Source organism: Marmota flaviventris, chromosome 6 (assembly GCF_047511675.1).
Source record: "Marmota flaviventris isolate mMarFla1 chromosome 6, mMarFla1.hap1, whole genome shotgun sequence".
NCBI classification, from domain to species: Eukaryota; Metazoa; Chordata; class Mammalia; order Rodentia; family Sciuridae; genus Marmota; species Marmota flaviventris.
The window spans coordinates 29,210,718-29,235,189 of record NC_092503.1 but is presented as its reverse complement, the minus strand read 5'-3'; the positions used below and the strand labels follow the sequence as shown (position 1 = coordinate 29,235,189).

At 34.9% G+C, this 24,472-nt stretch overlaps 1 protein-coding gene across 7 annotated transcripts in view; it reads right to left on the bottom strand.

Annotated features, from left to right (window-relative positions):
- Nucleotides 1–24,472, bottom strand: part of Ahi1 (Abelson helper integration site 1) — a 172,306-nt gene that overhangs the window by 26,131 nt on the left and 121,703 nt on the right. For 6 of the 7 annotated variants that reach the window (XM_071613003.1, XM_071613006.1, XM_071613005.1 and 3 more), the window contains 2 exons: nt 9,401–9,563; nt 5,917–6,014 (listed from right to left, as the gene is read on the bottom strand). In XM_071613003.1, the coding sequence (XP_071469104.1) occupies nt 5,917–6,014; nt 9,401–9,563 (261 nt within the window). The remainder of the gene's footprint in view (nt 1–5,916; nt 6,015–9,400; nt 9,564–24,472) is intronic. The other variant, XR_011707701.1, reaches the window with a different exon arrangement.

Here is a 24,472-nt window from a genome sequence, read left to right as displayed (position 1 = left end):
TTTTAATAGGGCCAACATTATGTGTCTCAGGGACTTCTTTTTACATAAGCATAGATCATTTCTTTCTTCTAGAAGAGAAGTAAACACTGTCTAATATACATATACTATATCCTAGGAGAAAAAATAAGAACTCTCTCATCCCCACTCCCTCTTCCCCCCCCACCCCCCTGCAGGACTGGGATCAAATCCAGGGCCTTGCACATGCCACGTAAGTGCTCTACACTGAACAACTCCTTCAGTCCCCTGTAGAATTCTATCCTAACACATGGATTCAGCTAAAGCAGATCAAATCATGTTCTTCAACTAAAAGAATCCTTGTATCTTAAACTTCAACGCCTTCAAATTCAAGTTTCATTTCTTCCATGAGAGTTTTACTATTGCCTTGCCTAAAGGGGTTATCTTCTGAACACTTCTGGATTACCTACTTATTTATTTTCTATTATTTTCTCAATGCTGGGAATTGAATTCAGGGACACCTGCATGTTAGCTATGCCCTCAGCCTTACCTATTTTATTTTATAAAGTGATTTATTTTGCATGTCTGTACGTTCCTTGAACTCTATTAGAATTAGGGTAGGGACATCAGTGGGATTAGCCTGAAGCAGACAGTTATGGGTCAAGACAGCTATCTGAGGAACTGATCTGCTAAGATGAATGTAAAGGAGTGTCTGAAGCCTGGAGATTAGTCTGTAAGGGAAAAAAGCCACACAAAACCCCCAAATCAACTACACTCTAAACTAAGACCATTATGCAGTGAGTCCATCTAATCAGAGGAGTAGCTCAGCAGTGAGAATTGGGAATCTTGGAATCAGTAATCCCTATCCTCAGGAACATAGGCACACTGGGGATCACAGAGAAATGAACACACCTGCTCTGTTGGTAAATGTGCCAGAATCTTGCATATCTCTTCTCCTAGGAGACATAGAAAAGGAAGGATAATACCAACCTTACAGATAGCCAAAAAGATACTGAGAGTCCCTTTAACTTCCTCTGGCTCACGCAGAATTAATTCATGGGTACTGAACAAGAATACACTTAGAGGTGGAGTTAGCCTCAATTTCATTGGTCAGCATGATGCAAAGTCAGGGATATCAGTAAGTCACTACAAGTAAAGGCCATATTTTCATAATATTGCTCATAGTTTTTGATATAGACCAAACATGTTAGCTATCATAATGATTCCCCATGCCAATGTTATAAATGATTCTACTGCATTAAATGTTTTTAGGGAGTACATTCAAATTAGCATTATTATGAGTTATGTGCTTGTTTCTCCCTGAAGTCATATGTTGAAATCCTAACCCTCATGTGACAGTTTTGGAAAGTAATGAGGTCATGAGGGTGGAATCCTCAAGAATGGGATTAGTACTTTTATAAGAAGAGACACACAGAATTCTTCCTTTTGCCCTCTGCCCTGTGAGGATGCAACAGGGCTGAAAACCAGAAAAGTGGCCCTCTTCAGACACTGGATCTACCAGCACTATAATCTTGGACTTCCCATTCTCCAGAACTGTAAGAAATAAATGTTTGTTGTTTAACCCATTGGTCTATTGAAGATTTATTAAGCCAAATCTTAACAAAACCTGATAACCTTAACAAAACCTGATAAGACAAGTATCTGCCTAAATTCTTAAATCTGGTGCCAAATTGTGAACAATGGGTAATGTTACACATATAACATTTGCACATAGTTGAATTCCAATTCTTGCTTTGCAAATTCCTTTGACTGTATTATTTGTAGTACCCAAACTGTTGCAGGTAACCATTACTTTATGTTCTTGCTGTTACCTGAAACTGTTGTTTTACCCAGAAACCATTTTTCCTTTCAGTTCCTTGTAGCATAGGCTGTTTTCTCACATATCTAACTGTGAACCATGGTAGCCAGGAGCTAATACTGGTTTCCTCTTAGTTCTCTTCTGTTGATTTTAGGCTACTGTACTTCCAAAGCACTTCTCCTTACTTGTTTTGACAACTGGCTCTAACACCCTCTACTTATCTTTGTGGCGGCCACCTACCTTTGGACCTCATGGGTACTCTAACACTATGGTTCTCAATGTCAACTGCAAATTAAAATCACTTAGAAAACTCTGGTTCCATTCTAGATCAATTAAATCAAATCTGCAGGGTGTGGTGATGGTCACCAATATTCAGTTTTTTAATTTCTTAGGTGACTGCAACAAGAGCCAAGGATGAGACCTGTACTCTACCACAATAATTAAGGACATTGGCTCCTACTTCATCAGTTTACTCTATAAACCAATTTTTGCTATCACCTGGAATTTTAATGTTGAAGAGAACAAACTGTCTGATACTCTGGGTCATAGTTCCTGAACCAGCTCAATGTTATTAATGTGTCCTTAATTTCACTTCAGTTCTTATGCACACTCTATCAGTCATTACCTGGAGTACTTGATACATGAAATATTAAATAAGCAAGAGAGTTTCTGGCCTTAAACACTATAGTTGCTCCAGCTTGCTAAGTCCCTTACCGTACACTTCTATGCCTCCACTTGGACATGGACAGCTTATTGCAAACTTGCAAGGAACCTAGCTTTCTAAGTGTGTCAATCTTCTCTTGATTCTCCATCTTCTTTAATCTGGCTGATCCTCCATGGTATATCACTCCAATGGCTCTTACCAAGGCTATCACATCTCTTACCCTCTTGTTCCTCTAACATACATACAAGTTCAAATCTTTCAAACTGAATTTACCTTTTCCACTGCTATGCCCAAGATACTGAGCACCACTGAAGAAAAAAATACAACTAGGGGGGACAGGGTGTAGTGCAGTGGTAGAGAGCTTGCCTAGCATGTATGAGACACTGGGTTTGATCCTCAGTACCACACAAAAATGAATAAATAAAATAAAGGTACTGTGTCCATATACAACCAAAAAAACTTAGGAAAAAGGAAAACATTTTTTTAAAAAATGCAACTACAGAGATTTGTGGAACCTACATTTTCATGGTATCCCAATAGCAGTTACCAGAATTACTGAGAAATCTTTTTACATTTCCCAAATGAACTCTTGCTCCTACTTTTCTTGGAGGGATTCAAATAGTCTCTTTTTAATCTCACTCTTTTGCTCCTCACATTAGATGTGGACCTTGATTTCTGTTTTGGAAAGCATAAAGATATTCTTTCTATACTTCAACTATATCAACTTATTTTCATTCTCATCCACACTTACTTGCCTTAGAAGGGTATTGCTCTAAGCTCAGCACTGCTGACATTTTTTTTGGCAGATAATTCTTTGTTGAAGGGGGCTGTCCTCTGCACTCTAAAAGGTTTAGCAACATTATTTACGGTAGCTCCTCTGATAGCTCCATGGCTGGGGGTATCAAACTAGTATGTACAAAGGGTCTAGATTTGACTCTGAGAGGTCTCTACCTACTAGATGCCAGTAATATCCCCCTCCTTCTAGGTGAAATAACAAAAAATGTCATCAAACATTGCCAAATAATGTCTATTGGGAGGCAAAATCACCATTATGTGAGAACCACTCTTCTACGTCAAGGCTCATCTATACATCTCTTTCTGATTAAAAAACAAAACAACAACAACAAAAAACCTTCCCACTTCCTCACTTGTACCATTGATGTGTTTTATGGGTCTTGAACCTGTCCATTGGCTTTGTCTCCTTAGTATATAATTTTATATGTCTCTCCAATATTAAAAAAAAAAAATCATTCCTGGACACCAGGTCACTCCTCCAGCCACTCTTCCAATCCTTTTTTATTCTTTTAAGTGACATGTTGAGAATGACATTCATGAGTTCCCTTGCTGAGGCACCATTCAATTTTTAATTTACCCTTAATCCTCATTACTGCACTGATACTGATGCAAAGCTACTAGGATCCTTTTGATTACCAAATGCTTAGGTAACTTTCCTGCTTGGCTACTTATGACTATATTCTCCTTGAACTTTTCTCTCCTAGCTTTTCATTCTTTAACTATTTTTTAAAATATTTTTTTCTTAATATTTCCTTTTTTTTTTGGACTTCCTTAATACTAGTGTTCAACTGGGTTTTATTCTTGGCTGTCTGTTAGAACTTGACAACACTCTTCTGAGCTACAGTCTCTGTTACAAGCTTCTATCTACTGATATAATACAATGAATACACTAATTTCTCTTCATCTAATTTTGAATCTCAATCCTCTCTCAAAATTCAATCCTGCATTTCTGACCCTTGATGAATACTTCTATCAGGGAGCACTATAGACACTAATAAATTGAGATGTCTAAAACTGAGCTTATCTCCTACTACTCACCATCCCTTGTCTCTATCTCCCCAAATCTTCCTAGTCACTTCATAATTCCTACAGTACCACCATCTATTCAGCTGTATAATAAGCTAGGGTTCTTAGAAAAATCCAACATTCCTTCATTAATCATATTCACTGAACCATAAAATTCTGCCAATTATACCTTATTTCCCTATTCCTCTATCCCCACTAGTTCAGCATTGCACATTTTATTTCTATGGATTCCTAGTTTCCTTGCACTAGGTCTTATCCAAATACTATTCTGTCACTAGAACAATTCCTACCCCCGCCCCCAGTGCTACAGATCCAACCCAGGGATTCACACAGGTAAGCGCTCTGCCACTGAGCTACATGCGGCAGGCCCTAAAATGATCTCTTTAACATGCAAATCCTTACAAACCACTCCCTGAGTTATCTCTTTCAAGGAATTCCCTTTGGAGAATAAAATTAAAGCATTTTAGCACAATACAATAAGCTCTCAATGGCCTGGTTCCTGCATTTCTCTTCTCTCTCCATTAGATACATGTTCCATGTTCCCCAGACCTAATCATTAAAAATCATCACGGAAGTAAGGTATGTGCAAAAAAAAATTTTTTTTTACCCTCAAATGTGTTTTCTAAGTTCATCTACATAGAATATAGTTTTTCATCTTAAAAGCCTCAAGTCAAGCACTTGAACTCGCATTGTGCACACAGTCTCATTACAGTTCCCAGTCTGTTGGAATTTCTTGCTCACTCATGTCTCACCCACTTGTCTGAAGGGCAAGTGTCTTGTCTACTCACTCCTGTTTTGGTGGGGACTAAAAATATTTGTCCTGGAAGTAGGAGCTCAATAAATACAGGTTAAATGGCTGAATGGTACATGACAGGTTCAAAAGAACTTTATCATGATATTGTAATGTTATGTTTCTTGACCAATATTTGTTTAAAAAAAAAAAAGTACATGTCAGTTCACCAGAGTTAAGAAATAGCGAGGCTACTCAATCAAGAGCTACTGTCACTTAGGCAAGAGCTACTGTCACTTAATAAAACAAGTTTAATATATATATATATATATATAATGGTACAGTGCTTGTTAAACCTTTCACTGAAGTATAACTAACATCGAAAGAAGAGTGACTGATGTCTCTGAGGAATCTGATGGCACAGACAAAACAAAACAACAACAACAAAAAAGAAATAACCCACATTTCTATGGCTGATAATACATCCACATTCATTTTAACTTGAAAGTGTTTTAGATTACTGGCAAGTAAAAGAAATACTCCATATGACCTTTAGCATAAATGTGTACCTCCCAGGTGGAGCTGACAGTAGCACCAATTATCAAATTTGAAGAAACAAATATAGAGTGGAAATAGCAGCACACTTAATGTCACAAGTTCTACTGTGGGGTCTCGTCCTATCACTTAGACCGTGACTTGGGGTGTGGGGGGGTCTACTTTATTTTCTCTGAGCCTCCTCAGTTTCCTTATCTGGAAAATGGCTATAACAACATTTGCCTTATGTATTTCATAATGTTGGTGCCAAGATCAAAAGAAATAATGTAAACAATGAAGGATTATAAGCATGAAAATATAGAAACATTTTATGCATAGAGAGTGAAAAAATTAACATACATATACAATACTTGAATTCTTTAAAACAATTACCTTTTGAGGAGCTGAAAGCTTTTCTGTTTTGGTTTTTTCCTTGGGGGTTAAAGGAGGGGAGCGCTCCTTTATCTCTGGAGGCAGTTCTTGATATAGTGCTGGAAGTGAAAAAGGAATTTATGTATTTATATTGAGAAGCACTATTTGGGGGAGGGTTATAGTAACAGAGGAAGCATATATGAAATTAAAGAGGAATTAATGTTCAATTCCTTGGTATAGCAACACGCTATATAGCACTTATTCATGATGGAAATTTGTTGTCTTAAACATTAATTATTATTGGACAATTTTAATCAGCAGGATTTCAGAAACGTAGATGGTACCATTCTCACGTACTATATGGTAAGAGAGATGCTTACTTCATTTTATCTCAATCCCCAATCACCAGGAACCTACTGTAAGCAAGGTTGTCTGCTAGGTACTGCCGGAGATAGAAAGATGATCAAAAGACAGTTTTTGCTCTCAAGGAGCTTATAATCTGGTCAGGGACAGACATGTTCACAAGTAACTACAATATAAGATACAATGTGGTATTACTTGAAAGAGAATAACAACAAAACAAAGTAATGTGGGGATGAAAAAATGCTGAAAGGAAGATGTGGGAGTGTGATGGACTTTGAGTAGGCAGGTTTCACCAGGCAAAGGTACAGGAAAAGGATAATTTGGGAAGATAGAATTCATTTCATTAATGAAGAAGCATGGTTCCAGGACTATCATGATGTTGAATCTATACAGTGTTGAACTTTAGAGTTTTAAATATACTACTCTACTCTATATGATCTATTAAATCTATACAGGATATTAAACCTACAGAGAGCTATATAGGAATTTTAAAGACTTAAAACAAAACTCTATTTTGGTTAAAAGCAACTCTGAAGTGAAAGAAAATGCTAAACTATATTTGATCAAAAATGTACAACTAAGATTGTAAGATATATTAGCTGGCTTTAGATATGGGTTGGTATTATTATTGGGTTTCTTTATCTCTTACAGAAAAGAGTGTTAGATGTGATTAAGGGAAGCTGATCTTGTTCTTCTTTCCAGTGACTTAAGATACAAAGAGAGTAAGTCCTTTACAATAATGGGGTACCATTTTCTGTCATTGTGCTGTTCTCTTAAAGAACATGGTTCTCAATTGAACAGCAGGTATAGATTCTGTTAATATATATACTCCTTTAGATCATTTGTTTTGCATATTTGGCTTCAGATAAAGATCAGGAATAATTCCTCTTACTATTTTTAGAGTGGAATATGCTGCTGAGAAACATTTTTTTTTTCCTTGAGTGTAAAAACCAGGCAGTTCAGTTTTTGTTAAATTCAAGTAAAAAGCAGGATAAAAGGGAAAAGAAAATTCTCTTCTGATGAAGTATGAGAATTCAATTATTATATTCTTGGGTAGTCTGAAAGTTTTCTTCCCTGTTTGTTCTGGCCTTTACAGTGCTCATCCAAGAAGCAATGACCGATGCCAAAACAAAAAAAAACCCCAAAAACCCAAAAAACAAAAACTCCACCATCAATTATTCTGGGACATAATAAGGAGTTTTATCAGTTGCAGAATGGTCTCAAGATAAGAAATTAATTCTGTGTACAACCACCAACCATCATTGTAATATGTTTCAGAGATTTGACTTGATTATTATGAAAGAAAAACAAATTTTATAACTCACTGTAGATCAAATATCTATAACCTGTCAGGACTTGCAAGCCTAAGAGTTATTTCTATAAACTGAAGTTAAAACACCTAATACCACCATCCCCCAAAGGCACACAATCTTCATATATTGCCAGATGAAAAAAAAGGTGTAGATGTTTTCACTTGAATCTTACAGGAACAATGGATTGTAAGACCTAGTTAAAATTACCAAATCCTCCAGAGTAGTTATGATTGTGTGGCAGCTCTTGATTTTTAGCTACCCCTTTTTAACCTTGGCTGTTGATTCTGTGCAAGAGCCATCACTGGAAAGGAGAGAAAGGCTAGCATGGATATTTTTACATTCTGAAAGTTAGAAATACTGAGCTTTTGGGAGATGACTTAAATGCTATCTTACATGTACTCAGGAATTAGCTTGTCCTAACATTTCTCCCTTCCTCTCAGATCATTTTAAGTTTTCTCCATTATGTATTTTAAACATAAAAATATACCTCTAGGAAAAGTATATTTAAGAGGTATCAGTCATTTGTTATTTAGGAAAAAATAATTAAAACAGTGGCACAGAAAAAATTATGAATTATGTTGCAAGAGAGAGAAGTAGGTAATTTGGATATATATATCTTTTTAAAGGGAAGGAGTTTGCTGAAGGCAGCAGATAAGCTGGGGAAAGGATCTGCAATGAGACTTGGGGCCACTTGAGAAAATGGGGAGAGGGGCATGGGGAAGGAGGGCACAGACACAGTACTATCAAGGTGCCAAAGATAGTTTTATCTAGAATTAGACCAGCACTCACTAATTAAGGAGGAAACAAATTCTTCTTCCTCCCATCTGTTTTGCTCTCAAAATTCAGAACTTAGGTTAGGAATCAATAGTACCTTTGTTCAGTCATGGTTTGAGTTAGATGGGGTTTCATAGACTAGCCTGAAAACCAACCATTATTTATAACAATTACTTCTTTGTGGTAACAAAAGACTTAACAAAAAATATTTAAACAGAGTGTTCTCAATTTACTACATTTTAAATCAAAATCATATGATTTTAGTGTTTCTGGAAGAAAATTAGAATTGATATAGCTCAATGTCTTTCTTTCACAGGAGGAAACTGAGGCACCTCATTGTAACTTGCTGAGCTAGGATTAGAAGGCAATCTTCATGGTCCCTGGCAATTGTGCTTTCTCCACACTGCAAGTTAACTACTGATAGGAAGAATTCTTTTGAAGAAGTATTACCATAATTTTTTCCTTTTTAAAAAAATTATTTCCTTTATTTTCAGGCTTTGTTAGTTCTATTTTCACCTCTCAAGGCCTGGCTGTGAATCTACAGCGTTCAGAATTCATATTTAGAATTTCTTTTCTAGTTGATTTTTTTCCTTTCACAAGCGAAGGCTTAATATACTTGAGATGGAACAATCTATTGTACTTTTGTTTTAGCAGGTGACCAGTTAGGACTGAAGTGTGCAAAGTGGGAGTTGGGGAACTAAGGGTTCTTAGGATGCTCATCAGCTGAGGAGTCACTGTGGAGAGAGAAGAGGTGATGAAAATGTTTGTAGTTGGTGGCAGGGTAAAAGGAACTAAGGGAGAAAGCTGAAGTCACAGGGCAAGTCCCCTGGGATGACAAGTACAATCAGCAAACATTCCAGTTGCAGAATACAGTAGTTTGGGGGCATGCTAGTGCCTCCTCTTTTTGTTTTTTTACATCATGAGTATGAAAAGAAAAACCCATTGGTAAACATGCAAAGATTACAAAGACAGTAAATTAAAGGGTAAAAAATGATAAGATCTTGGACTATCAGTTAGACCATATTAGTAAACCAGGAAGGGAGCATAAAACTTACTTTCACTAGCCACATGATTAGCTGGAAAATAACCTTCCTGTCCCTTTCCTACGCTGCCATACCACCAGTCTTCATTATCTTTGAAAAACACTCGGATAATGTCTCCGCGATGGATGGTTAGTTCATCTGATCGGCTCGCTGTATAGTCATAAAGAGCCACTACCTAAGAGAGAGATAAGACCACCACAGCTTTATCACAACTGTGCCACAGAGAAACCCCCAACACTCACTTCCTGTTGCAGTAGAGCAGCTGAAACCAAAGCAGTACTTGGGTAAGTCTGAGGCTGTCTCAGGGTTTGCTAATGGAACCAGGGGTGGTGGGAAGACAGCAGGAGCAACAAGATAAAAGACTGTGGGACTGAGAAATGGTTAAGAACATTCAACACACTAAGATTAGCTTCAAAATAGCAGATGTTAATTTTTTAAAGTAAATTACTTGAGAAGCAAATACAAAAAAGCTCACACGCCATTCACTTTCTTAGAAGTGTTTTATACTACACCTTTAGATCCTGTTCTCTGTGTAAGCAGATGCACCTGAAAGAAAATTCTCCAGAAGGTTAACAGTTTCACAAAAAGGAAAAGCTCAATGGAATAATCTGATTGTACAACTTCATTGTGATAACTAGTTTATTGTTAATGTCTCTTTTTGAGATAAGTTTCTCTAGAAACACATAGTTTTTGGTGTTTTTTGTAAACAATCTAAATCTTCTGACTATCTTTGAAAATATCCTCTAAGCTTACTTTCACTTTCACTAGGTCCAAATTTAAAAGAAAAGGGCTTTTTGTGTTTTATAGTAATCATTATATATATATATACACACACACACCCTTTTGAAAAACTCAAGTCAAAAGGTATGGAAGTGGCTGCATAAGCATTTAAAAATCCCTCATAGCAGTTAAAGGAAGGGAGATTTTAATCTGTATTAGATCTGAAGTATTGTATAAAGTAAGACATAATAATAAGTATTCCGAAGAATACACTTATTCTACTGTTTTTTTTCCCCTCTACTTTAAAAGGGTTTGAAAATGTACAGGTTACACAACTTTATTGAAATGGAAAAAATCATTGTAATCCTTTGCAAGTAGATTGAGTGCTGATTCATTCACTTAACAACTACTGAAATCCTAATGTGCCTGGTGCTATATTAAGTACACATGGTAAATAGATATCCTGTAGATATTTCTACAAGAGATATTTGATTAAGACTTTGCAGGAAAACTAAAGGATAATCAGGAATTAGCCAGGTACAGAGGGAAAGTGTATCTCAGTCAGATTATACCACATGTATAAGAGTCCCGTAAAAAGAAACTCAAAATAGTTCAGTATAAGGGGAGCCAAGCATTGTGGGTGAGAGCCAAGAGAGTAGGGTGGGGGAAGTTAGGGTAATGGAGGAAGTAGGGGTCAGATCATGCATGGTGAAGGAATTCAGACTCAATAATATGGCCAATGGAAAGATGGAAGGGTTTTCAGCAGAGGATTCTATTAGTGTTTACAAAACAGTCCTGGTACCTTTAAACATATTCAGTAAGATTTATTAACATATCAACAGGCAATTTTAATGTATCATGTTTGGAATTAACTTGTCACTATATGGTAAAGGGCAGTAACAATAATCTAAATGGTTCAAATGCAACGCCTATTGTACTGCCTAGCATAGTACTTAATTTACAACATGCAGTGCAGGATGTTAAGGTTTATAAATTTCTTATGTTGACGCTAAACCACTTATGTAAAAGTAGAAACTTTAATTTCCCCCTTTTTCTTCTTTCTCCAGACATTGTCTTCTTCATTCTCCTACTTGGCACTATCATGGAAGAGAAAAACTAATTAAATACAATTGTATGTCTACCATGTTCTGGACAGCATAGTAGGTACTTGTGTGTTACATTACTGAGCCTACATGAAAATGCTGTGAGGGCAGATATTCTTATTTTCATTGGACATATGAGGAATTTGAAGTACAAATAATTTAATAACTGGTAAATTAAGGTCAAATAAACTAGCAAGTCAAATAAACTAGTCAGTGGTAGGATCAGAACTTATAACCTAGATTTTTCTTTTTCTTTGTTTTCAGAAGACCAAACACATTTATAGGCCATCTTTGTCTAGAATCATCTACGGGGAGAAAGAAGCAAAGAGGAAAGGAGGTTAAAATACATTTCTGGATAGCGGCACATAAGGAGTTTCCTATGCCAAGAACACCAAGTGTCCTGGATCACCTGCAGGCCCATTGTGCCCCTTTCATGATGCACAAAACCCCAATCTCAGGAAACTCTATAATGGTTTGTTCCTATTGTTCCTCATCCCAGTTCTGCCACACCGAGATACCACAACCTTAATGAGTCTTACTTATGCAAAAACAAGATCAATGTATGCTTATTTATTTGAGTCCTAGTTGACTATTGAAAAGGCAGTCAGTGTATGCATTAGAATCACTTAGGAAGCCTCACATCAGGCTTGTCCCTGTGTGGACTACTAGCAATCTGGAGCTCTTCAAACTGAAGTTTGGAAAATCTTACTGGATTTTCCATGAGGGTCTGTTCATTAAAGAATCCCTTCAGAGTTACAAGGGTCCATAAGACCTTGTATAAGATCCCACACCATTTTTCCTATTACAGTATCCACTGATTACTGTATCCTCTTCTTAAATAACGAAATATAGCACGTCAAGTCACATGGCCTGCCAGTACTTATCAATATGTTCTATACTCTATGAATGTTATGGACTGAATTATGCCCTCAAAATTCTTAGGTTGAAACCATAACACCCAATGTGACTGTATTTGAACATACGACCTTTAAGGAAGCAATTATGGTTGAATGAGGTCATAAGGGTAAATCCCTCATCAATAGGACTAGTGTTTTTATAAGTAAAGAAAGAGACACCAGGAGCATATATGACAGGGAAAAAAGGCCATGTGAGGATATAATGAGAAGGTGACTGTCTACAAACCAAGACAGGCCTCAGGAGAAGTCAATACTGTCAGCATCTTGATCTTGGACTTCTAGCTCCAAGACTGTGAGAAAGAAAATGTCTATTGTTTAAGTCATCCAGTCTATGGTGTTTGGGGGTACGGTAGCCCCAAGCAGACTAGTGCAGTCCCACAAACTAATGGTAATAGATGAATTCCTGACCATCATCCTGTCTTGGAACTACAAATATCCTGATGTGGAAACAATACTTTTGTCATCAAACCCCACAACCAGCAATCTTGGGAGGGTGATGGGAGGTAAGGACACATTCTCTAGAATACTAGAAAAATCTGTGGAGCGTGTCTCCATCATACCTTTATTGATATTTAAGTATGGAATTGCTACACAACAAGGAATCAGCATTAATGTGCCAGTCATCCACATTTTGGCACTGTGATTTGACCATTTGGCTATGACTATTTTCTTAACATACCGGAAACATAAGACAAAAAACACATGGCTTGAAAATCTGCTTGTGTTCTAGTGTGTGTTTCTATGCACTGTGCTTTTATCTTCTTGTGTGAAAACCACTTGTTCTTTTCTGATAGTCATATTTTACATAGCAAACTTCATTATTTGTCTTAATTTGGCAGTAGATTCTGTATAAATCATGACCTTTCCATCTATAATTAGATTTTATTATGTTTCTGATACTGTAAAACTCTTTTTAAAAAGTTGGGAAGCATAGTCCCATCAAGCGGTTTGTTTTTGAATTAACGCTAGCTTTATCTTGTCCTTGTTCTGTCAAGCCTTACTACAGAAAATGTCTTGGCCATTCTCCTGATAAGTATGTTCTGTAATGTACCATTTCTTCCCCATAGTGGTTGGCATGTCGGTAGGACAGAATTATCCTCAGCAATATGATCTTCCTCTTGAGCTGACAAGATAGTTTTGAAATCATTCTGTGTAAAAGTTTAAACACATGAACTAATATGTCCACGTCAGTAATAACAGAACTGGGAAATGAGATATTTCACAAAATCCACTTTGTTTACATACAGAGATCCTTGATTTATATTAGGATTATATTCTAATAAGCCCATAAATTGAAAATATATTTAACACCTAATCTATCAAACATCATTGCTTATCCTACTCTACCTTAAATGGACTAAAGCATAATTACATTAACCTAAAGTTGGGAAAAATCATCTAACATAAGACCTATTTTATAACAAAATCTTGAATATCTTAAGTAATATATTAAATATTGTACTGAAAGCAAAAAACAAAATAGTCATATGGGTACTGTTTCAACACCATCCTAAAGTTAAACCATTCTAATTGGGGACTATATGTGCTTGGATTCTCTTTCTTAAAGCCAAGTTGCAAGAACACAATCATGGCTAAGTGCTTCCTTGCCCTTCTACCCTATGAAGATACAGAGAAAAGGTGTCATCTGTAACTAGGAAACTGACCCTCACTAGACATAGAATCTGCTAGCACCCTGATCTCGGAATTCCTAGCCTCTAAAACTGTAGGAAGTTTCTGTTGTTTATAAGTCACTTGGTCTATGGTATTTTGTTACAGTAGCTCAAATATAATTGGTACCAATTAAACCTTTTCTTACTGGATATCACAACTCACATACTTTGTTATAGTGAATCTTCAGTGTTTTATTGAAAAGGTTCTAATAAAAATTTTATTTTTTATTGTAGATTAGTGGGGTTTACTGTGATATTCCATATATGCCTATATCATGATTTAATCATGTACATGCAGCCGTCTTTACCCTTGCTCTCCTTCCCAATCCTTAGTCATCCCTCTTCTCCTTTAAGGTTAACTTTTTTTACTCATTGTTTCTTTTAGTTCCCACATATTCTTAAGAATACTTAACTTTCTGTACTGGTTTATTATGTTTAATGTGATGTCTTGATGTTTCCCTGATATTGCTCAGGGAGTAGGGTGGGGTCATGTTGGGCACCTTGATCTCGGAATTCTTAGCCTCTAAAACTGTAAGAAGTTTCTGTATCATTCATTTTACTGCAAACAACAGAATTTCACTCTTTTTATGGCTAGATAATACTTCAGTGTGTGTGTCTGTGTGTACACATACACATATCTCTACTCCTATGTATCTATTTATATCACATTTTCTTTATTCATTCATCTGTTGATAGGTAGCTAAGTTGATTACATAGCTGTTGTACATAGTGCTGAAATAAATATGGACATTTGGTATCTTTTTTATATGCTGATTTCTTTTAATTTGAATATACACTTAGGAATGCAACTACTAAATGGTAGTTCTCTTTGTGCTTCTCTGAGAACTCTCCATACCATTTTCCATAGTTGTACTAATTTACATTCTTACGAACTGTGTACAATGGTTCCTTTTTGTCCACATTCTTACTAGCATCTGTTACTATGAATTTTTTCATAATAATTATTCTAACTGGGGTAAGATGGTATCTTGTTACAGTTTTGATTACATTTCCACGATTGTTAATGATATTGAACGCTTCCTCCCATATATTTATTGACCATTTGTATTTCTTCTTTTCAGAAGTGTTTATTTAGATCATATGCCAAAAAAGACTATAAAATATATTTTTTTATTGATCTTGCTTTGATCCGATTACTACATTCTATGCCTATTTACTACTTTTAGATTGGAAATGTTTACCTGCACTGTTGTATCTTGGAAGTATATAACTTGTTTTGATTTTTACAGGGACTCATGGCTGGGTTTCTCGAGTCTCAGAGCAGACACTGGACCAGCAATGTTGGCACAGCTAAGACTGAAGATTCTTGGAGATGGACTGAATGCATTTTGCATTTTGAGACAAACATGAGCCTTTGGGGATCAGGGGTAGAATGCAATCATTAGGATATGTGTATCCCCTAAAACTCATATGTGTTAGACTTGGTACCCAGCCAAGATGCTACTAGGAGGTGCTAGAACTTTTAAAAGATGGGACTCAGTGGGCCATCTTATATTGCTGTGGGCATGCCCTTAAAGAGTTTGTAGAACATCAATCTCTTCTTTCTTTTTTGCTTCCTGGTCAGGAGATGAGCAGCTCCCTCTACCATGTACTTCTTTCATGGCATATGGTCTTACAACTGGCCCCAAAGCAATAGCGCCAACCAATCATGGACTAAAACCATCCAAGCCTGTGAGCCAAACAAATGTTTCCCCTTTTTAAGTTGGTATCTTGGGAAATTTATTACAATAATAGAAAGTTGAAAAACATAAATTTTGAATAGTATCTTTACATGAAAAAGGTAATAGCCAGACATCAATAATTAACTGCTCATGTCACTAAAACACTAAGTACTATATATTTCTAATTTCAATGTCAATCCAAAAATTGTTGGAAAAGTTCACATATATGCTTATGAGTTTGGTTTAATGAAGAAGAAGATGAAGATATAATATTAGAAAGGATAAGACATTCCCACTTCAGTGTATAATCCTAATTTTGATACACAGGGAAATATAGACTATTGAGTAGGGGACTCTAAAAATTGCCAAAAATTACTTTACATAGAAAGTAGCAAACAGAATCTTAAGAAGCAAATGTAAAACCATGAGCTTCAGAATATATGAGCAGAAGGGAATCACTTCTAGAATGGTGGAATCATAAAAATTGGCTCCTGCATAAAGTCAAGAACACTGTCAAAATTCTTCCAAATCAACTTTATCAGAAATCTGAAAACTAACCAAAGGCTTGCAACAAACCAAATGTTATGTATGAAAGAAAAAGCAGCTGCATTTTGGTAAAAACAGCAAACTTTGTATTTTAAGTTGACACATTCCCAGTACTTCCTTGCCAGCTCTATGGTATGCTTGAAAGCCAACAGTCTCAAAAATATAATAGCTATGAAATATAGTTGCCTAGCAGTCAGTGGAGAGGACAGATGGGCTGAGTGCCTCCAAACTTCCATCTACAGAGAAACATTACTCTAAGACTGTGGAGCAGCTCCCAGAAAACCTCCATTCTCAGGTGTCATTTTATTAGACATGACTCAGAGTATGCTATATGAAAGATTGTAGTCCTAGGGCATTTGTCAAAAACAGTCAATGACAACTGTTTAACACTGCATCTACCTTGGTGGTGACATGAGTTGGGACTAAGAGAACTTGTTTTCCATGTTTGCCACATTATATTGTCTCAAGTGTCTAGTTATCAACAACAAAAAATTATGAAAGACACAAAGAAACAGAAAAATATAACCAAGCAGGGAGCCCAAAATGTTAGTAGAAATTATTTATGAGAAAATCCAGAAGTTGGACTTACTAGACAAAAGATTTTGAATTAGCAATATAAAGATGTTCAAAGATTTAAGAGAAAATCTGTCTAAACAATTAAGAGAGTGTGAAAATAATCTCTCACCAAAAGAAAATATCAACAGAAAGAGCATTTTAAAAATCCCCTCAAATCTGAACTGAATAATATTCTGAGGTTAAAAAGAACAATATTTACTAGAGGGATACAACAGTAGATCTGAACTTGCAGAAGAAAGAATCAGTGAACTTCAAGAAAAATAAATTGAAACTATCTAGTCTGAGGAACAGAAAGAAAATTAGTGAACTAAAATGAAGAAAGTCTGAGAGACTTATGGACACCATCAAATTTACTGATTTGTGCATATAATAAAAACAGAAGACAGAGAATGAGGAGGAAAGGGAAGACTAAAAAATATTCACATCAAGACATCAAACTGTTGAAAATGAAAACTAAAGTGATAATCTTAAAAAACAGTGAGAAAAAAACAACTTATCACTTAGCAGAGATAAGTAAATATCAGAAAATGTGGAGGCCAGAAGTTAGTAGAATGATACAAAAAGACTCAACTAAGAATTCAACATCCAACAAACTATCCTTTGAAAAGGAAGAAAAAAATTAATGTATTTTAAGATAAATAATCAGAGAGTTTATTGCCATAAGACTTGTCCTTCAAGAAAAACTGGTGCAAGTCTTTCAGGCTGAAATAAAAGAGCACTTGATGATAACTCAAATCTACATGAAGAAATCAAGAACACCAATAAAGATAATTACCTAATAAATATAAAAGTACACATATTTTTGTTTGTAATACTTTTTTCTTCATCTGACTTAGAAAACAACTTTGTAAAGAAATAGTTATAAGGCTAGGGTTGTAGCTCAGTGTAGAGCACTTGCCTAGCATGTGTGAGGCACTGGGTTCGATTCTCAGCACCACATATAAGCAAATAAATGAATAAAGGTCCATCAGTAACTAATAAAAAATATTAAAAAATAAATAGTTATAAAAATATGCTGATGGGCTTTACAACATATAAAATGTTATTTGTAAGAGGATAATAGCACAAAGGATGCAGAGGGGAAAAAACTATACTGGAGCGAAGATTATATATACTATTAAGTTGTTATTAATCCAAACTGATTATTTTAACATGTTAAGTATAACACTAAAGTGTAACTATTAAGAAAACAACCCAATACATCAGTGATGAATGTTCTGAAAGAGAAATTAGGAAAACTACCCAATTCACAATAGCCTCAAAAAAAAAAAAAATCCAAACCAAAAAACCTTGGGAATCAATTTAACAAAAGAGGTGAAAGACCTCAAAATGAAAACTACAGAGCATTAAAGAAAGAAACTGAAGAAGACCTTAGAAGATGGAAAGATCTTCCATGCTCTTGGATAGGGCAAAATTTATCTCGTCAAAATGGCCATACTAACCAAAGTGATATACAGATTCAATGTGATTCCAATTAAAATTCCAATGTCATTCCTTATAGAAATAGAAAAAGCAATCATGAAATTCATTTGGAAAAATAAGAGACCCAGAATAGCCAAAGCAATCCTTAGCAAGAAGAGTAAAGTAGGAGGTATCACAATACAAGACATTAAACTATACTACAAAGCTATAGTAAAAAAAAAAAAAAAAAAAAAAAAAGGCATGATATTGGCACCAAAATAGACATGTAGACCAATGGTACAGAATAGAAGACACAGAGACAAACTGATATAAATATAGTTATTTCATACTAGACAAAGGTGCCAAAAACATACAGTGGAGACAGATAGCTTCTTCAATAAATGGTGCTGGGAAAACTGGAAATCCATGTGCAGCACAATGCAACTAAATTCTTATCTCTTACCATACACAAAACTCAACTCAAAGTGGATCAAGGACCTAGGAATTAGACCAGAGACCCTGTGCCTAAAAGAGGAAAAATTAGGCTCAAATCTTCATCATGTCAGATTGGGCCACAACTTCCTTATCAAGACTCCTAAAGTGCAAGAAATAAAATCAAGAATCAATAAATGGGATGGATTCAAACTAAAATCTTCTTCTCAGCAAAAGAAAAAATCAATGAGGTGAAGAGAAAGCCTTCAGTTTGGGAGCAAATTTTTGCCACAAGCATGTTTTATATCTCCAGGAGATATAAAGAACTCAAAAAACTTAACACAAAAATCCCCCAAACACCCCAATAAATAAATGGGCTAAGGAGCTGAAGACACTTCTCAGAAGAAGATACACATTCGATCAACAAATATATAAAAAATGTTCAACATCTCTAGTAATTAGAGAAATGCAAATAAAAACTACTCTAAGATTTCATCTTACTCCAGTCAGAATGGCAGTTATCAACAATAAGTTGATAAGTTATCAACAATCAACAATAAGTTGGCGAGGATGTGGGAAAATTGCAGGTGGGACTGCAAATTGGTGCAACCAATCTGGAAAGCAGCATGGAGATTCCGTAGAAAACTTGGAGTGGAACCACCATTTGACCCAGCTATCTCTCTCCTCAGTCTATACCCAAAGGTCTTAAAATCAACATACTATAGTGACACAGCCACTTCAATGTTTATAGCAGCTCAATTCACAGTAGCTAAACTGTGGAAGCAAACCTAGATTCCCTTCAATAGATGAATGGATAAAGAAACTGTGGTGTATATATACACAAAGGAATATTACTCAGCATTAAAGAGAATAAACTTATGGCATTTGCAGGTGAATAAATGGAGTTGGAGAATACCATGCTAAGCAGAGTAAGCCAATCCCCAAAACCAAAGGTTGAATGTGGATGGTGATCCATAATGGGGGGGCATGGGAAAAATGGAGGAACTTTGATTGGGCAAAGGAGAGGAAGGGGAAGAAAGGGGGGACGGGGGTAGAAAAGATGGTGAAATGAGATGGACATCATTGCCCCATTGCCCTAGGTACACATATGACTGCACATATGGTGAAATGCTACGTTGTATACAACCAGAGAAATGAAAAGTTGTGCTGCAATTGTGTACAATGAACCAAAAGGCATTCTTTGATTCTAATTAGAATAAATAAATAAATTAATTAAATTAATAAAAATAAAAATAAACTAACCCAAGGAAATATTAAAAGGAAAAGAGAATTAAAATAGTATAGTAAAAAACCCCATCAATTTTAACAAAAACATGAATAATGGAGGAATAAATGAATAACAACAAAACATATATTCTTAAATGTAGGATACATAATAAATATTAAAGCAGTGAATAATCTGACTATAAAACCAATTGCCTTTACAATGCATCACAATAAATATAACAACATAGGTCTAAGACTGATATGCTAAAACTCACAAACACTCTTCAAAAATATTTTAAGATTTAAATAAATGGAAATATTTTTACCAATAGATGGGAAGAGAATATATAGGAATTTATAGGAATTATGATGAATTTATAGATAACATCTTTACAATGTTATCTATAATTCATCATAATTCCTATAAAAACCTTTACAAAAATTGAAATGATCAGAAAATTCAAGGAATCTAGAATAGCCAAAACAATTTCTAAAAAGAATAAAGTGGTAGGAAATACTCTGATTCTAAAATTTCTACAAAGGTACAAAAAATAAAACAGTGTAATGGTGACATAAGGATAGGCATATGAATCAATGTGAACACACTGAAAATCTAGTCATAAACCCTTACATTTGTGGTCAACTAATTTTAATGAAAGGTGCTAAGATTGTAAAATGAGGAAAAAAAATCCCCACTTTTTTGACTAAATAGGGCTACAACAACTGGATTGCCAAGTGCAAAACAATAAAGTTGGATCCATAATTCACACTATATATAAAATTAACTAAAAATGGCTTATAAGACTTAATGTATTTATAAAACTTTCATAAGGCAATATGGAATATAATTTTTGTAACTTTGGATCAGGCAATGGGTTCTTAGATATGAATTCAAAAGCACAAGTGACAAAAGGATAAAGTAGATAGATTGGAATTTATCAAAATTTTGTGCTTCAAAGGATATAATCAAGAAAAAGAAAAGAAAGCCTACAGAATGGAAGATAATATTTGCAAATTGTGTATTTAATAAGAACTTGTATCCATTAAATCTGTGTATTTAATATGAACCTGTATCTAGAGTTGACAAAGAACTCTTACAAATCAGTAATAAAAAGATAAACTTAATTAGATACAAAAATCTAAATGTGTCCTATATACAGCTTTCATAAGTACACAATTTATTTCATATAACTCATAAATAAATTTATATCTGATGTGTCTGGCACATAGTAAGTACTCAATTAAGAGTTAGGAATAGGGTCTGGGGTTTGGCTCAGTGGTAGAGCACTTGCCTGAGCACGCATGAAGCACTGGGATTGATCCTCAGCACCACATAAAAATAAACAAATAAAAAAAATATTGTGTGCATCTACAACTAAAAAAATATTTAAAAAGAGTAAGGTATAATTATTATTCAACTCCTAAAATTCTTTTTTGAGTGTTATAAAATAATAGTGCTTTCTGTATTACTCAGAAATAAATATGACCATAAACCAAATTAAATATGTCTTATAACTTCAACTCCAAAAAATGTATATTTAGGTTTGATAAAATAAACTCTGAATCTATCTCTTACACATACAATGTTAATTTAAAAATATATCTAATTTATATAATTTAATAAAATATAACATAATTTTCTCATTTAGAAGAGAGGTAAAGGATTTGAATTAGACATTTCTCCAAAGCGGACATACTCACAGAACTTCAAAAGATGCTCACACCATTGGTCATTAGGCAAATGCAAATCAAATTTAGGAGATTAAAAAAAAGATAATAACAAATGGGATGTGCAAAAACTGGAACTCTCATTCACTTGAGGGCATTTAAAGCAGTTTTGGTACTTTAGAAAATATTTTGGCAGTTCCTCAAAATGTTATGATGCAGCAGTTCTACTCCTAAATTTCCAGAAAACTGAAACCTTACATACACGAAAAAAACTATACATGAATGTTCACATAGCAGTTAGTAGTCACAAGATTTAAAATGGAAGTAACCCAAAATGGAATAATGGATAAACAAAATGTGGTATACATTGAAATAATGATTTTATTTGGCCATAGAAAGGAAATTCTATATATGCTACAACAAGGATGAGCCCTGAAAGCATGTCAAGTGAAGGAAGCTAGACACAGGAGGCCACAGTATATGATTACATTTATAATAAAACATCCAGAATACGTAAATCCATACAGAGAGAGAGTAGTTACAGCTCTCAGGGGGAGAGGGGAGAAAGAAATGAAGGGAAGTAACTACTAATATATTTGGGAATTTTTTTTGCAGTGGCGGGGGCAATGGATGTGTTTTAAAAATAGTGGTGATGGTTGTGTATTTATCTAAACAGTAAAAATCACTGAAGTGTATATTTTAAAAGGAGAATTCTTTGCTATATGAACTATATTTATATAAAGCTGTTATAAAAATCCTAGAAAGATTGTTAATTGGAGGCAAAGATGCTTATGATGAAAAAAAGCAACAGTACAAGCAAAAATACAAAGAGACTATAGCTTTCCATGTCCAAGAGGGTAATCCTGATTCTGGCTATGATAATGGAATAAAAGAGTAGACTGGGGAAATACAACGGATGGAGAAAGCAACATATGTGGGGCATGAAAGAACCAGATTAGCCTAATGTATTACCAAGGTATTGTTGGTAAGAACCAAGCAGCTGGTGGTACCAGTGACAACAAATTAAAGTGGAAAGACCCAGTGAAGGCCCTGGGGGAGGACAGAAGTTTACTGAGCTGTACTCATTTTTTTGTTCTCTAGGTTACTAAACATTAACAGCCTAAGAACTGATCATAAAGAGTTTTCTAGTATAATGGAGAAAGAAGAGAAAAATTAAGATTAGAACATCATCTTGGGAATCATTCACACTTAGGTATTATTAGAAGAAATGTAAGAATCAGTGAGATTTCCAAGTAGGTTTCAAGGAAGAGTAGAAGGAGCCCCCTCACCTAATTCTTGGGTGACACTCATAACTACCTTCTCATTCCTTCACTCCTGTTCTTCAAACAGCTGTCTGTGGCATGTGGGTAGCATAGTTTGAAGTATAGCAGGTGTTTGTAATTTCCTTTCTCAAGGTCACAGGTGATTCTGTCAGTGCACTAGAAAAACCACAGCTTCTGGGCCTCTTTCTTCCCACCAAGCCCCAAGATCCCCTTCTCACATCCAGATTACTCTCTTGCTACTTTAATCCACCCACAGCTATTAAAACTGAAGCACTACTCTTCCCAGGAAATCAGCTAAAATTCTGTTCACTAACCTCAAACCATTATCTGTCTGAAACTTCTTAGTGGGTGGACAGGATGTTTTCCAAGCAATATTTTAGAAACTCACTCTCTTAGATATTTTCCTGGTAGATTTATTAAGAGGGAGGAATCTGTTTTGGGCTGTCTTAAGTCCAAGTCTTCTTGACCTTTTTGTTGTTGTTTTGTTCCGCTCTTCCTTCAGGGGAGCTCAGCTACCTACAGCCTCTGTCACTATATACCCTCTGCCTAATTTCATTAACAGTAATGTTACACAGATCAGATGGAATAACATATAGTATATAGAATTTTTAAAAACATAAATGGTTTTACAAGTGTTAACTGCTGTTTTTATTATCTGAACTGCTCCTAATTTCCACAAAATTTGTCTTGTGTTACTGAGTGACATTAAGAATTTATTTGTATACATTGATTTTGTTTTTAGAATTAAGATGTTTGGTTAGTCTATCATAATGCATTAACAAAATCTAACTGTTTCCAGATGATCCATATAAACCCTTCATCTTGGTTTTTCCATTGACAAGTGGTGATAAGAATAGCTATATCTTATAGAAGTATGATGTTCAAGTGAAATTGTCCACATAAAACACTTTCCACAGTGTCTCGTACACAAGAAGTACTCAATAAATGTTAGGCCTAATTATTATTGTTCAACCCTTGAAGCTCTTCAAATTATCACAGAAGGATAGTATTTTATAGTAAAATATTTCTATGGAACACCTATAATCATAAATGTTACCCTGTTTTCAAATAAAATAACAATCTACTAACTCCAACTCTATTTCTGAAGACATTTATTTCTGGGTCTGATAAAATATCATCTAAATATAAAAGTGCTCCCAGAGAAATGTGTCCATGGTGCCATAAATATAACCAGCCACAGATATGGTGACAAGAAAACTTTATAAAGTTCCAATAAAAACAGAATGTCTTATTTCCTCTAGGGATTTACCTCACTTAATCTTTAAGCATCTAGCTAATATGTGAGCCAATTATTTGATTATACCAAGAGGTGTCTGTGTTAGTGACTGCTATGGGGCCATCTGTCAAAAACTGATTTCACTGCTGGAGACACTGAGATGATGGCAGAATAAAGAGCATTACAGGAAGATGGTACTTTATAGACTTGTGTATGACAAAATAAGAATCTATGGAATATTAGTAGTAGCAGGTGGTAGATGTTCATTTAAGAAGGAAAAACAGCTAGTTTGATAACTTTTGTTTAAATTTCTACCCAAATGGAAAATTATATTTCTATAATGAGGAATGTCAATTTTTTTCTGAATGATTTCTTTTATGACATGATCAATTTAAGTTTTGGTTTCCGCTATAGACATTTCAATGCTTCTTTCAGGTAACCAAATTTTATTTTACTTTTTGGGAAAGAAAAAAAAATAAGTAATCACCAAATCCTATTTTAAAAGATGTGCAGTAAAAGCTTTGTTTAAATACCATATAAAACTGAAATTACTATTAAGTAATAATACCTCTCAAACACAACATGTAAAAACTTAAATCAATTGAAGGTAAAGAAATAATTG